Source organism: Phyllostomus hastatus, unplaced genomic scaffold, assembly GCF_019186645.2.
Source record: "Phyllostomus hastatus isolate PE091 unplaced genomic scaffold, TTU_PhHast_1.1 phas_contig_524, whole genome shotgun sequence".
Taxonomy (NCBI): domain Eukaryota; kingdom Metazoa; phylum Chordata; class Mammalia; order Chiroptera; family Phyllostomidae; genus Phyllostomus; species Phyllostomus hastatus.
Window position 1 is genome coordinate 13,323,821 of NW_025333900.1, and position 17,144 is coordinate 13,340,964.

A 17,144-nucleotide genomic window follows, 5' to 3' on the forward strand; every position below is an offset into this window, starting at 1 on the left:
TCCTCTAGTTTCCCCCAGAACTTTACATCTCTATTAGCAGCTATCATATTCCAGCTTGTATAGAAATTGAATAGCTTGAGTTGCATTTTTCCCAACTAAAATGTGAGTCTGTTAAGATCAGGAACTATGCTTTATTCATTTTTCTATCTTCTGCCATCCTGGCAGTCTATTACATATAGGAAGCCCTAAATATTACATTACATGTTATAATTTTCCAGAGACCATTTATGTGTTCCTCTAGTAATATTTTAATATTTAAAAATTACTTTATATGGATATTATGTATAGCATGGTGAGTATAGTTAATACTATACTATATATTTGAAAGTTGCTAAGAGAGTAGATACTCATCATGAGAAAAAATTTTCTTGTTAGTATGGACAGTAACAGATATTAAATAAACTTATTGTGGTGATCATTTTGTAGCATATACAAAGATATGCTGTATAGGAAACTAACAATGATGTATATGTCAAATATACCTCAATTAAAAATTTATACTATAATACAACTGATCCTCATTATTTGTAGATTCCATATCTGTGAATTGTGCATTTGCTAAAATTTATTTGTAACCTCGAAAGAAAGACTCATGGCACTTTCACAGTCATTAGACATTACAGAGTGGAGAAAAATTTGAGTTATTTGATGCATGTGCACATTCTCAGCTGAGGTCAAACAAGGAGATACTCTAACTTCTTGTTTCTGCTCTGATACTCTAAACGAGTGTCCGCTTTATGCTCATAGTTGGTGATTTTTCTGTTTCAGATAGCCCATAAGAGTAGTACTGAAGTGTGATCTAGTGTTCTTAAGAGTGAGAAGGCTGTAAGGTGCCTTATGGAGAAAATACGTTATATAAACTTTGTTCAGGCATGAGCTACTGTGCTGTTAGCCCTGAGTACAAAGTTAGTGAATCAACAATATATATTAATGTGTCTTCAAACAGAAATATATATAAAACAAGGTTATGTATAGGTCAGTTGATAAAAATGTTGTGACCAGAGGCTAATAACTGGAGCCCTGCATTTTCCGTACTGGTATTCACTAATCCAGTGTTCAGTGACTTCATAGAGCTTAGCTGCCACAAATAATGAGAATTCATTGTAATGACATATTTATGATTAAGCATCCGATCACATGTGTTGTACAATTCTTCACAATCTCTTTAATCACCCATTCCAGAACTTAAGCTCCAATTTTATCTTCAGTATAAAGCGCAGTCACCAAATCATTGTAATAACCCTTTATTCATCAAAACTCTCTATGTTCATTAAAGCAAAACTGAACTACAGGAATATTTTTATAAAATTGAAAAAAATTAAGCTTTGAGTGAATGAATCTGAAGCCATAAGTAATCAAGCACTGTTTGCCAACATATTTTGCTCCAAATGAAGTAAGTATACCTTCAGGTTTCTATTGAACTCAGTTTACATACCAAAGCAAAATGAAATTTATGCGAGTATAAGAGTGGTTAGCATTGGTGAAAGTACTCTTGATAATGAGTCATCAAGTGATTTTGTAAATTTTGGGAAGACATAAATATATACTGTTAGTTCCAATAAGTAATATGCAAGCCAGGAAACTCTAACGTTTCATTTTTACTTGTGACATGGCAACAATAAAAATTTCCAAAGTTTAGGAATGTATTTTTCCCTCAAAAGATATTTTGATTAGGATGCATGATTCTTAAACTTTTTATACATGATATTTAAACACATCATCCAAAGTAGACCTGGAAAGGAATAATAATGGTAAAGAGAACTTAATGGAAAAATACTTTTGGTCTGATTCCTTTTGTAGCTCTCTGTTAAGTTCATCGATGCGCTGCTGTAGCTTTTTACGTCTCTGTTCTGGTGGCAGATGACTGAAATCTTCTAGTGCTGGGCCCTGAAAAGAAAATCTACATCAGTATAAAAGACATTTTCATGAAATTTTATCTTTTATATATATTCACTATAAAGTAAGAATGTCAATTTTAAGTCAGCCCCAAACAACCTCTTCTAAGAAAAATAAATCTACATAGATATGTGTGTGTTAATTAAAACAACTACAGGGTCCAGCAGAAGAAACAACTGCCTGAGTGTGGTCGGTAGGGTAATAATATGAGTGTATTAATTTATAGTTTCAATTTGGACGTTTCACCTAAAATGTCATGTGGTGTGCTTGAGTATGATACTGTTACGTTATAGAATCACATGCTTATGATTTTGTAATAAAAGATTTTTTAACAAAAAAGAGACACTATTTGTGCTGGACCCTGTATATTCACAAAGGGCTCAAATTACAGTCAGTTTATAAAATCACAAAATAGAATGATAAAAATAACACCTGATACAGATCAGTGGTAATGACCTGTATCCCAGTATCTCCAGGTCTTGGTAGGGTTACAGTAAGTATATACGGATCTTCTTACAGCAACAACAACAAAATGGAAACACGTAACATTTCTCACCTATACAAATTATAGTTTTATACGTGGCCTATAACCACATTTCCAGTCAGAATGTTACAAATGTTCAGACTGAAACTATGAAGTTTAGATAACTGAATTAAGTAAGCAAATTACCTCATAAAGATGATCTAACTAATGAAATGTTAATACTGCATATAGTCTTTGAATTAATACATTATTAAACCACTCTATTCTTTAGAACCAAAACATACTTGATCATTAAAAAACAAAAGATTCACTAAGTGAAATATAAACAGAAATCATATTCCAGTAAGGAGTCTAGTTTCAATTAGCTTCTCCTACAACCAAACAGTACGCCTCTGTTGTTCCTGAAAGAATGGCATCATCCAGAAAGAGAGGCACAATCCTTCTTTCGAAGTATGCTTGAAAATTTTTTAAAGCTTTAATATTAAAACAAAACTATACCATTTAAGAAAAAGTTCTAGTATTCAGATGTAAATTTCTGATTCAAATAATGTCTTTCGCCTCTTAAATGTTAATCATGTCACTGTTTATTTTATTAGACATTATACAACAGAACCAATATTAGCAACTACTGATTTCATTTCATATAAACCCATATTTACATAGTTTTTATACATTCCCAGGACTTATAACGCCTATCTCATTCTTCTTTTTTCATTTTAAAATGATTTTAAGAATACACAAGTTCAGTCTTTAAAGTGTTGCTGAAGTGAGCTCCCAAAATAAACGTATACTTGCTCTTTGGGCCACTTATGCCTATAACATGAATTAAATGGCTTTATTTCACTACATATAAGAATGCTCCCCTTGCTTTTAAAAATGAGAAAATTCACTTTTAGGATAAGCCATGATCAAATATACATTTAATAACATAATCTCTAGAATTTGCCCAAGTGGTCTGCACATTATGGACATTTAACAAGCTTGCCTAAAAAGTAGGACATCTTGTCTAAGTGGTTTTGTTCTTTAATCTACCAGTCACCATACCTGAGAATCTGTCAATCAGCCAAATTTGACCTAAATGAATAAATACAAAACTTCCTATCCTTGAAATGTAGTGGTCAATTAGCAATATAACTTTTCAGTTTTAATTTAATTTATGGCACAGGTTTTAAAAACTATTACATATGTGCCAAAGACTTTCTAATTTATATATTTTTAATATTTCTTAAAAATTTTGAAAAACTATTTAACAAAATGAAGAAATATATTCCAATGTGGTTTATTTGGTAGTACAGTAATAAAATAAAAGCCATCTGTAAGTAAACTTACCAAATTTCCACTCATCCCTAATTAAAACTTGTTCTCAAATTTATTAACAGCAGCTATCTAGGCACCTGCATGTCTAATATCCCATTTTGACATTATAACCTGTTCTTTTATAGGATGTGAAAAGGAACTCCACTCTGTTTCCTATGGATGTAAAGAAGTCCTCTGTTAAGAACCACCCCCCCCCACCACCACAAGGAAATTCAGAAAAGGCTACACTGCAAGAGTCTGAAAAACAGTGGTTCATTTTTCTTAAAATAAGAAACTATGTAAGAACCCAATAATTTGGGAATTAGGCCTTTACAACATACTCCCAATAATTCTAAAATAAATGTATAAAGGAACACTCTTTCCCTCCCTCTCTTCCTCTTCCTCTCTCTCTCTCACACACACACACACACACATTTCAATTATTTGTGCTTTTATTTCTGTTCAATGATGCAGAAGAAGCAAGCACTGACTCTATAGTAAAATTAGTAGGAAAATTTTCCTTCTTATTTTTTAGAAAAATCTAATGATTCTTACAATAAACTACAAATCAAATTTATATGACCTTGTAAAAAGTGTGTTAAGAAAAATCATTTAATTTTCGTCCTATTAAAACAAAATTTTGTTCCACCATGTAACTTCCAAAATAATGTTTAACTATAATCTTATTCTCTGTAACATGACAAGGACTATACCTAATAACATTTAAAAACTTAATGGGTTGATTACAGGTTAACCACATTATTTTTGAATTTTTATGACATCAAGAAGTACTGGCATTTGCTGGACTATGGATTAAATCATAAAAAGAAAAAATACATATACAATGGAAATGTGAAGATGTACCTTACCACTTGTTTTGGCTTTAAACAAAACAATGTTTTGAGATTACTTAATGTTGGCACAGTATATAGATCAGCACATAAGGCTTACCATCTTCATCGACCACTGAATAGTTCAATGGAAAACAGAAAGAAATGGTAAATTATTCACGTGAAACCATAATAGAGAAGATGCAATAACCTATATATATTTTTTACAATATTAAAATAAATCATGTACATTTCACAATCCAAACAATTATGCCAGAAAAAACATTTTAAGCACATTTTTTTCATGTAAATTACTTGCAAAAAAAAATTACACTGATGATAATGGGCAGATATTTTGTATATGCAACTCAAACTCAAAAAGTAAACAGTTATTATTCTATCAATAATCATGTATTTTCTTCTTTAAAAGAGAGGTTTTACTTATGTGGATTTCACTTATATAGTTCTTCATTCTCAAAATACTAATATTTGAAAAGTTGAATATACAAGACTTAACATTAGCCATTTTAAAAGAAATCTTAAAAGTATTATTATAAAATGGAATGCCCTTTCCAATGCATTAAAAAGAATACCATTATCTGAATTTTTATAGTTCAAAATACTGTGTTGAATTTAAATACATCATGGGTAGGTTTTAGGTCAGGGTAACATTCCTGCTTTAGTTTTAGGGTGCTTTTAAAAAATGTACAGACACATTAAAAACATATTAGAATCAAAATAATAAATGAGTCACATAGATTCAAGCTTTCTATATGTATTTCCTGATAGACACAAGGATATAAACTGAACTTTGTTTTGAAGATATGACTTCTAGTTTTCAGTTTTTATTCCAAAACCCAAATGCTCAAAAAGGAACATTAAAAATATAACTTCAATTTTTAGAAAACTGGTTAAAATGTATTCTTTCTGTAAACATGAAATGACATAGCCAGAGAACTCTCATATAGTCATATATACTGCATGTGCATATATAACGCACATTCTGTGGGTTAGCAGGGTTCTGGAACTGGTACTGCCTCTATCCAGCATCCCAAATGAACATGTGAACGCGTGCACACATGCAAGCACACACACCCACACAAGTACACACACAAACACACAGCCCTGTGACCCAGAATACACAGGAGAGCTTTACAAAGTTAACCTTCACATTTATTGCATTTGGTTAGTAGCCTCTAAAATTTTTACCTTTCCTTGCTTTTCAAATCATACTGTTTTAAAGAAGTTTGGGGAATGTCAAATAGAATTTCACATAAAAATATGAATTTTAATAGCTGACAAAAAATATCTACCCCTTATCTCTGATGAATTGGCCATATATATTAATGGTTATAATGATAAAAAAAAGATGACATATGCTATCCATTATCTTTCCAAATTAAGCTTAACATTCTTTAGACTGTCAGTAGTTTCAGGGAGCAAAACCACAACTTATTTGTGACAAAATTCCTGATGAAATTTAATAGTTTAAACTTTAAAAAGATATTCATGCTTTAAATGTTATTAAAACAAAATTTTATATAGGACAGGAAGCAAAATACCTAAGATATTTATCATTTATAATTTTTACCAGTTGATATACTAACATTTTAGAAAAAAGCAAGATAATTATGACTGAAATATCAGATGTTTCTGTGTTTAGCTAATGAAATTTTAGGGATACAGAAATCTCAAGTTCTTGTAAAAATATTAGAAATACATAACATAATTCAAATTCAATACAGAAACGCCTTACTCTCGTGTAATTATCATATACTTAGAACTAGAAAATTTCACATACCCACTATACCTTAATAAATACACAAGGGAGTGAAAAAGGAAATCAGGCAATTAATATTATTAAATGTATTTCATTTAAAGATAGAGAAATTCTGAAAACTACTCTAGATAGATAAATGACTACAAAAAGGTCTCTAGAAGTCTAAGATACTGAGTAACTTAGAAAACACGGCTCAAATGAAGTAATTTGTTTCTATATTGAGCAGTTAAGTTTGGGTGTGTATCAAGTATCTATTAACAGTTAAATCTTGATGTCACAGAAAGAAATTACAGGCCCTCATCCCTCAGAAAAGGTTTACTGGTACTGTGGTCAAAACACTAGTCCAATATAACATTTCTCATATCCTTAAAGATACTGTGAACTGTATATACTAGGTTTTCCTTAAGAAAAATAAATTATAAATTTTTAGAAAAGCCAAAAAGCAGGTATTTAGGAAAAGTAATGTAACAAAACATAGCTCAAAACAAGAGTTTCTGATTTGAATGGTACAATTCATTAGTTTTAAGAAAACTGAAGACTAATCCTTTCATAATATATGTAAATCAAACCATCATGCCATACACCTTAAATTTATACAGTGATGAATGTCAATTATTTCTCAATAAAACTGAAAAGAAATGGCAACTAAAAAACTACTCTGTTTTTACAACACCTGGGGATCAAGTTTATTTTAGGAAATTTACTGTTGGCTATTTTTATGGAAAAATAAAAAGTACTTAGATGTGATGTAGTATAAAGAGTAGTGAGTTCTCTCCCATACAATATATAGGAAAGTTCTTGAGAGAGTAGATATTAAAAACTATCATCATAAGGACAAATTACTTTTTCCTTTTCTTTTTACTGTATTTTTATATGAGGTGATAAATGTTAATTAAACCTACTGTGGTTATCATTTTGCAATACATGTAAGTCAAACCATCACAATTCAACTTACACAGTTATGTATGTCAATCATTTCTCAATAACACTAGGGAAAAAGGCGTTAAGTCTTACTTGGTAAGCTTAATGGACTTACATGTAAGTCCAAGTAAAAACACGTAATGTGGCTTCCTGTTAAAACTTATCTTCTTGGATTTTCTATTTTGAGAAAATTCTTCAGTGGAAGAAAAACATCTCTATGTGTTACTTTTAAAATATATCTAAATTATCAAGTACCAATCAAAAAGAAAGAAATTTCTCAATGCCAAAGCTGAAACGAACTTCCCTTCCTGCTCTGCTCCTTAGTCTCCTGGTTGGTTTGTCATATTTTCAATCTTGCTACCATTTCTTTGTCATAATAAATAATTTAAAAAGTGGCAGGGTTTTGGCTTTCTGAAAGTAAGCCTTCAAAAAAAAATCATATGCTAATACTGAAAATTAAAGCAGTATGTGGACATAATGAACAAGCAGAAACTTTTAAGTTCTATAACAATAAAAATTAACATATAAAACTTTTCCAGTAAGAATGAATATATCACATATTTAAGTCTGTCTCTCTAGGGCTCACAGTTCTAACTGCCAAAACTCTTTTTCATAGAATTACACTTACCTCGTATTTCATGACCACCCTATGTAGAGTACTGTAATTGGTCCTGGGAGACTGTGTAGGATGAACAGTTACACAAAAATATGGCTGCTCAGTCTAATATTTAATGTAGTCCCAGTCTTCACAGAGAAGAAAGGAATTAATTCTACCCTCAAACTCAGCCAATAAAAATCCCATGTGATTTCTGTTGCCTATTATCTATTGCCTATAAGTATAATAAATGCACACTCATTCACGGGGACTTTACAAAATGTCATTACCTATAACATCATCCACATACAGAATCAGTAAGGTAAATGGAAAGAAGTTTGTTTCATTATGGGAAAAAGGGAAGTCCAAAAAAAGGCAGAATATACCAAGACATTACTTCTTCTTTTTTAAAGATTCTATTTATTTTCAGAGAGACAAAAAGGGAGGGAGAAAGGAAGAGAGAGAAACATCAATGTGCAAGAGAAACATCTACTGCTGTCTCTCCCATGCCCACAACTGGGGACCTGGACCACAACCCAGGCATGTGCCCTGACTGGGACTCAAACCAGCAACCTTTCAGTCTGCAGGCCAGTGTGCAATCCACTGAGCCACACCAGCCAGGGCGCACTAAGACATTTCTGCTTCATTACTGACATCAGTTAAGTGTGTCATACTGTGTTAATGGGAATGTAGACAAATAATGTAATCCTGCCCTGAATTAATATTATCTTGTTCTACATGTGGCCAAAAGGAAAACTGAACTAAAGCAATTTGAAGATAGGACTACAAAAAAGTAAGAAAAACAGCCAGGCTAAACAGAGAAGAAAATAAAGAAAGAAGAGAAAATGAAGAAAAGTGGAGAGGAAGAAGGGAACAAGGAAGGCAGAGAGCACTAGCAAGAGGGAACCCAACTACAATATATCACTGTCAATCAGTGATTAGACTTCACGTGACACAGACGTGGAGTTCTCATCTGTGGGTTATCACATCTTTGGTTTTCATACATGAAAATAAATCTCATAAATGAATCTAAAGTATGAGTATGGCTATTATAAACATGCCCTTAAAAATAAAAAATAAGGAAAATTAGCCTAATAAAAGGAATAACACTAATTTATCAGTAGTATAATAGTTATTGATAAGAAACAGTTTAGTATTTGCTTTGTACTATTCTAAATTTTCTTATTTGCAGAGTATCTTTAGTTATAAGTAAATACCAAACGCTGGCCAATTTTCAAAAAGAAATAAATTCTGGTAAAAAAAAAAAAACCTTACTTTTTTTAGTTCAAGAAAACAAATTCCATGTAAACATTACTCAATAATATCTTCTATTCTCATAGGCTTTACAATTTAAAACCTATCCTCTACCATATTATCTTAGATCTATAGTCTTCATATTTAACATGCCTATCTTTAATTTTCTATTTAACTACTGGAAGTTGTGTTTTATGCTTCTAGAAGTAGGGCAATTAAAATTGAACTTGATTTTTTTATCAATGAAATAATGCTTTATAAATTGGCAGAAGTCATCATCAGTCACAAATTATTACATGAATAATTCCAGTGACAAATTACTGAAAGTCTTAAAAATGTAAATACATTACAAGACAATGGTGGACATATGATTTCACATAAACAAAAATATAGCTAGTATGATTGTACCCAGCACCCTCTTTATAATACCATTCTTTTATGGTTAAGCATTTCAAATGCTATAAAGAGGAGTTATTTTTAATTTGAGGGCAGCTATACTTAATTCTGTGGTGTTTTTAAACTATGTATTTATAGGACAGCGAGCCTTATAATGAGGGTGGAGAGTATTAAAAGCCACACTACACACACAATAGGCCATCATGCATTTTAACCCATTATTAAACTTACCCCTCTTTTGAGGCTTCTGAAAGAAGGAATTCTGGGCTTCCCTGTTTTTATTTCATTCATGCAATAATGCACGGGCTCAATGGAGAATGTGAGAAACTGGGACCCATTAGGAGTACTGGATGTGAATAAACTAGTAGGGGTTAAGGGTGGGGACTGTGGCTAATATGGAAATAAAGAAAGGAATCAATAAGCCAAATGTGCAGTTTTTTTCTAAATGAAAATTCTACTTTTGGCAACATACTTTTCACAAAATATATCTCAAATAAAGTTTTCTATAAAAATATTATGAGAAAGTAAACATAGTTTTGCCAAAACTATCATTTAAAAAAGTCAAATTTACTTTTAAAAATGTATCATCCATTTTATCATTCTTTACAAACTGACAGGCTAGAAATATAGAGTACGCAAATTATAATGTCAGAGAGCAATATGGCCTAGAATCTAAAAACTACCTTCTGATCTCTAGAATATTAGCACTATACATGTTTAACCTGTACGTGTCAGAGACAACGGTGGCAGCTACAGGTAAAGTTATCTGTAATAAGCAATATCCATTAAAATAAAGTATTAAAATGTTAGAACTGTAACTGATTATTATCACAAACAGGCAAAAATTTTTCATGACATTTGTGGCTTTCCTCTCAGACTATTTCTATTTCACCATTATTGTACCTCATTGCTTGTTTAATTTCAGTATTCCTGGTTTTTCTAAACTCTTAGCTATGCTGATCTGACTTACAGTCTCACCTTGCAACTTCTCAACTGGATGGTATCATGAAAAGCATGAATAAAGCTTGAGTTAACATTAATTGTGCTTTTAAATATATAGATATAAATTGAGTTGAATTTTATCTATGTTCATGTCAAGATCATAAAAATATATTAGAAAAATCATGCATGTTTTAATAAATACAGACATCAGATTAATTAAAGCACATATCTATTCTCCTACTAATATTATACTATTATAATCACTAAATTGTTACAAAAGTGTAAGCACTCTATTCTATTCGCTCGTCTGCTGAGCTAGATTTATCTAAAATAAACAGAACATCAAAAGATAGGTTCTAACAAGACCAACATTTTCTTAGTAGAGATTTTTTAAAACTTCAACTAACCACAAACATTGAACCCTTCCCATTAAATATTCACATGGATGATAAAAATGACTTTATTAGTGTGATCTAGCAAGCCTAATATGGCATTTAATATTGCTGTGGTCAATCATTCATTCCAACTGAGAATTGTAATTTTAGTGTTCATATAAGTAGATCATGTTTCTTTAGAAATTCTGACTAAAACTATACAAATGAAATTTCAAAAGCATATAATTTAAGAGATACTTAACAACTTGATATTTTATAGTTATTAAGTTGTACTCAAACATTAAGTCCAGAAATAAGTTTTACTTTTAGGTATAAAACTCTATGTTTCTAATAAGTAAAATGTAATTAAATTATTCCAAGTATTTACTTTCTATTAATAGTAAGACATTATCCATTCGATAACTACATTGATTTAAATGACACTGAAACAAAATTATTAGCATAGAGGAACTTTATGACTTTTACCTTGGGCTTCTTTCCAAACAGCCACAACTTGCCCTTGGCCTTGCCTACTGTGGTTTTGGCATCCACCTTCCCACTTTCCTGTTTGGATGCACTGATAGTCCCATCAGAAATGGTTCTATAAATATGCTGACTGTAATCTTCAAATGGAAAGTCTCCTGGAGGTTCAAATCCAGACTTGAAGGAGTCTACTACCATTTGAGAGTCCTATATACAAGAAACATGTTTTAAAAACCATTCCATTTGCTCATAATAACACACTAGCTTTCAAAACTTTAAATTATTAAAGAAAACAATAAAAATTTAAATAATTCTACAGTAATCATTTAAGGACTAAAGTATATAATCTCTTCCTGTGAATTTGTAATAAACCTTATTTTAACCCCAACAGAAAAAACACTAATTTATAAATTATCACTTTATTAATTTGTAATATTCACAAATGTTCTCACTCTATCACTTTAACCCACTGAAATTCATCTGAGGACTAGTTAGCAGATAAGAAAGATCTAATTATAAGAAATTTCAAAGGAAAAAAGTCTTTTTGCTTTGGGATGTCTACAAAGAAGTTGACCTTTGGAACAAATAAAAGGGTACCTAACTGTAATAGAGTATAAGACAAGTAGAAAGGCTTTCATTCATCCAATGAAGATAAATAAAATACTATATTAAATACATAATCAGGAATGTTAACAGAGCAATGGAGAAAGATCTCACAAACAGTACTGAGTGCAAAAAGCAACTCTGAAAACATGAAATTCAGTACCACTTATCTAAAAAATGTTTTTAGGACTTTATTTATTTTTAGAGGAGAAGGGAGGGAGAAAAAGAGAGGGAAACATCAATGTGTGGTTGCCTCTCACGCACCCCCTACTGGGGACCTGGCCTGCAACCCAGGCATGAGCCCTGACTGGGAATCAAACCTTTGATCCTTTGGTTTACAGGCCAGTGCTCAATCCACTGAGCCACACCAGCCAGGACCATTTACCTAAAGTAAGTATTATACATAAACATTATATAGTGTTTTTTCGACATACATATTCCAAATAATATTCTCATAACATCTTATACTCATTTTTTTCAAAACAGAATACTTTATCCCTATAAATTCCTCCCCACCCCTAACCACCTCTCCTCTTTTATTCCCTATTTCTGATAATAGTATATTTTGTCTGTCATGTAGTCAAAAGTCATCCTTAAATGATACCTACTTTTGTCACTAATGCCACACTTACCAATCATTTGCTAAAGGGTAAGAAGAGTGAAAGCAGAGGAGGGACCTAGCTATATTTGTAACTTGGGTCCAGCCATACCAAAATACAAATGTACCTTTGAATTCCTAATTAAAGAAACCCAAAACACTCTTTTCTTTTAAAGACTTAAGTCAGAATTCTTTTGCTACAGGAAGGATTCTCATTAATATTGATATAATACCAACATGCTGTGAAGCCTAAAGTATGTGGTATATACATATCTTCAGTTTCTGCCCACAATCCTTTTTGGTCACTCAATCAACCTTTACTGGGAAATGACTAGGTACAAGACTCTGCTAGACCTTAATCAAGATATAACATGATTAGATGTATTTCCTCAAGAGGAGCAGTACTATGCCATTCCTTCTACTCATAATGCCCTCCCCTTCCTTCGTCTTTCTCATGAGCCATCATTCCATACACTATCCATGCTTCAAAAGCAAGTTCAACTCTTGTGTTAAAAGCACTCTTGATCAATCTGAGCATTTCCTACTCTAAACTCTAACTACATTAAGAGTTTAATACAGTTTGTAACATGGTCACAGCTTAGTTATGCTCTTGTAGTATAAGTGAAAAATTAGTGGGCACAGGAGAGGGGACAGGAGAAGGAACGGTTAGAACTCTTTATTGAAACAGACACAGACGACAGCATGGTGGTTACCAGAGGGAAAGGGGGTCGGGGGAGGTAGAAGAGGATATAGGAGGGTAAACGGTGATGAAAGAAGACTTGACATCTTCTTTCAAATGGGGTGGTGAACACACAATATAGCATACAAATGATGTGTTAGAGAGCTGTACACCTGAAACCTGTAATTTTATTAATCAGTCACCCCAATAAATTCAATAAAAAGAAAAAAGGAAACAATTAGAATTTTAGTATTTATAATGGCCCTCAGAGCCCAAAGGAATTCAATCTATTACCAGCCTTTCTTCTACAGAATTTAGAATCCAAGTACTTACCAGTATCTTCACCCCTTTTCCAATTTATTTCACTAACTTAACTGCACATCTAAACCAAGTACATTTATTCAAATATAATTATATTGCACTTACTCTTCTTTCATCAACTGATTTTGCTGCAAGAATCATTCCTTCCAAACATTTTGAAATGATAGGAATAACTTTGCGTTCTGAGTCTGCAAATCCTCTGTAACACTCACTGAGTTTAACAGTCCTTCGTTCATCCATTTCTTGTAGTTGCTAATAATCAGAAATTGGGGGTGGGGGAGAGAAGAAAAACAGATCTTTTCATTCTGAAGCAACCTCCCTCAAAAAAAAACAAAACAAAACCCTAAAGTTATACCCTAACAGTTATGAGTTGTTGATGCCTTTTAACAAGTGCCATAGACCTGTAATACTTAAAATTTGAGCCTGTTAAATAGGAGAAAAAAAATAACACTGGTTTCAAACCTTCTAAAAAGACACCCTACGGGCTACCTACTCCTTGACTCACACTACCTCCACTTTTCATTTTTCAGCCAGCAGTTTGTTGCTGTTACTACTTCCAAGAAAAGTTTCATTTGAAGACAGAATTTTGATGCTTCTTTTTCCCTTTTTAAGCAATTAGCCTAAAACATACACAAGCCTGAGATTTCTAAGCCCTTAAGTTAGTTCAAAATACTTTGGAACGGGCACAAGAGGTAGAACAGAAAGCCTCAGGTCCAAGTGTTACATATATAGAGTCCCCACAATTCAAAATGTCATTGGCACATGCCACTAAGAATTATGCTGGTACACGCGAAGCCAAACAACTCAGACATTTTATGAGATTTCCTACTTGCCAGCACTGACTTTTCCTTCTGCTAAGAAGCAGCTACACTGATCAGATCCCAAACTCCAACAGCCTTCATGCAGTGTTTCCTCTTTAATTACCTCCCAAAGCCTGGGAATTTATTTTGAGGCCTGCAACTTCACAGAACTGTTCCCACAATCAAAAAAATGGCAAGACTGCTCCACAGCAAGGTCTAAACAAAAGGCTCAAGTCCCAAAACACAAAAAGTAGTTGATCTCCAAGTTAAGGTCTCCCAAGAATATGAAGCATTGACTGATAAGCCTAGAGAACCACCACAGGGTGAGGAGTAGCAGGACCACTCAAAGACCAGAATCTGATACCCACTCTAGCCCACCACCTCTCACTATGCTTTCTTTGTACTTCTAGCTTTCCTTACAAAGAAAAAAATATATATTTGGGCTGACACTCTTTCCACATAAACACTGCTCTCCTAGACTACTGTACTTCTTTCAATGTTTCGCTAAATCCCTTTGCTCTAATTTCTCTTCTTGCTAGAATAGGCAGTAACATAATTTAACCCTCATGGAAATTCTGTTGTTTTTACCTGAGCTGTTTGGAAACTGCCATCATCAAGTGATGATGGATGGGATTTAAGCAAGCTCATTCCTAAATTACTTTTATGATCTGGCAGCTAGGAAGACAAGCAGGCAAAAATCAGGCTAGTAAACACACTTTACAAGATTTATTACTGCCACCTGAACTAATGCCAATGATTCTGGTATAGTGTCAAAAAGCTACATCCCAATTCTAGGTAAGCCGATTACAGTACACAATTCCAGTGAATTACCCCTATGCCATAATACTTATTGCTACAGCATTAAATTTTATCTAGAAAATGTCATTGTTTTAGTGGACTCTCTATTATACTAATAATAAACCTATAGGAAAATAGGTGATTTCAAAGTTAGGAAAAATTTAGTTTTCAACACTAATATCATAAAAAAATTTCTTATCACCAATATTGACTAGTGAATCTAGAAACACTGATGTCTGAAATTTAAGTTTTACATTTAAAAAGTAACTCTTCCAACTCTAATAAAACAAGATTAATTTCATATATTTAAATTTTACCTTGTATATCTGAGGAATCACTACGTAGAAATGTTTGTGTTGTTCTCCATTAAAGTTTTGTAATTGTGCAGCATATTCATTTTTATTTTCATCAGCCATGTGGGTACGCAAATTCAACTGCTGTTTAGCCTAAAGGTAAATTGGTCCAAATCATTACCAACAAGAACAACAAAATCACTGCCACCTGAACTAATGCCAATGATGCTGGTATACTGTCAAAAAGCTACATTCTAATTCTAGGTGAGCAGATTACAATATACAATTCCAATAAACTAAGAGCTAACATATTTTTCTAAAAGTTAAACTAAAACTAGATTTTTCCCTACTATTGCTATCATCTGAAATTTAAGGAGACGTCTGCAGACATTATAGGCAGAACAGAGAGTCTCCATACTGCAATGGAGACTCCCTTTCTTTTACTGTAATAGTACCCCCCGACCTTTGCAATAAGCCATTCAAATAGTTTCTCCTTACCAATTTGAGACCGTTAAAAAAATTAAATAAATGAAAACATTATGACTTGAAACAGTAAGCTTTTAATCAGAAGAGAAATACAGCATCGGGATTATTTTTAAATGGTTAAAAAGTTAGTAAAACATTTCTTTAAATGTGATACACTTATAACCAACTCAAAACCTAGCAAAAACAAGATGTACTAGAAGGTCTTTAAGGAAATGTAAACTGGAATTTATATGATTTTAGGATTTTTTAAGTGTAAAGAAAATGGAAGGCAAAATATAAATTATAGTCAACCCTTGAACAACAGTTTTTGAACTGCACAGGTCCACTTATACATGATTTTTTTAAAAAACAAATACTGTAAATATATATATTTTCTTTTCCTAATGATTTTAGTAACATTTTCTTTTCTCTAGCTTACTTTATTGTAAGAATACAATATATAATACATATAACATAGAAGATACGTGTTAATCAACTATTATGTTATTGGGAAGGCTTCCAATCGACAGTAGCCTATCAGTAGTTAAATTCCAGGGGAAGTTGAAAATTAAATGTGGACTTTTGACAGTGCGGGGTCAGTGCCCCCAACCCTGAGTTGTTCAAGGGTCAACTGTATTCTTTTCCTCCTTCTACTTTTTCTTGTTCTGATCCTGCAGGGAATAAGGAAAAAATATACTAATGGAGAGCCTTTACACAAATGCAAACTAAGGTTTATCTGCATTTGAATATCCCAACATTTCAGCAGCATCACTCTGTCAAATGTTCTAAGATAGCATATAACAGTGGGGAAGGCAAAGCAGCAGCAGTTACAGGGGTGAACCTACCAATTATTATGTTACAGAACAATTATTATGGCCCAGAATCAATTAGTAAGTGACAACAGAGGGTTCTGTTTTCCAAAATCAATTAATGAATAAACAAGCAAACTGCTAATATCACATCTGACAGTTTTACCGCGTTTTCCTGCAGTGAAGTTGGGGAAGCACACTGCCCAATCCCCATCTGCATATCCCATCAACACACCTTAGATTTTCTAGCCTACTTTGGAATAGGATAGAAGCCCATTCCCAACGGGAGTCAGATTTCCCTACGCATCTTGAAAGCAGTTAAGACATTAGACTAAAATAAATTAACACGTATTAATTACTTTCTCAGACCAGTATGTATAATTTAAAGTATGTAAGTATCTGTATAGTTTAAATTGAGATATAATGTATCTCTTGGGGAAACTCTAACATCAATATCAATACTGCAACTATTTTCCACATGCAAGTCATAATATTTGGATAATAAAATCAGTTTGGATTATTTCTTA

The 17,144-nt window shown here is 32.4% G+C and overlaps 1 protein-coding gene across 3 annotated transcripts in view; it reads right to left on the reverse strand.

The window, feature by feature from the left end:
* FNBP1L (formin binding protein 1 like) overlaps positions 1 to 17,144 on the reverse strand; it is a 116,714-nt gene that overhangs the window by 8,991 nt on the left and 90,579 nt on the right. For all 3 annotated transcript variants that reach the window (XM_045847020.1, XM_045847022.1, XM_045847021.1), the window contains exons 7-10: positions 15,368 to 15,496; positions 13,558 to 13,704; positions 11,255 to 11,458; positions 1,778 to 1,887 (exon numbers count right to left, since the gene is read on the reverse strand). In XM_045847020.1, coding sequence (XP_045702976.1) covers positions 1,778 to 1,887; positions 11,255 to 11,458; positions 13,558 to 13,704; positions 15,368 to 15,496 — 590 coding nt within the window. The remainder of the gene's footprint in view (positions 1 to 1,777; positions 1,888 to 11,254; positions 11,459 to 13,557; positions 13,705 to 15,367; positions 15,497 to 17,144) is intronic.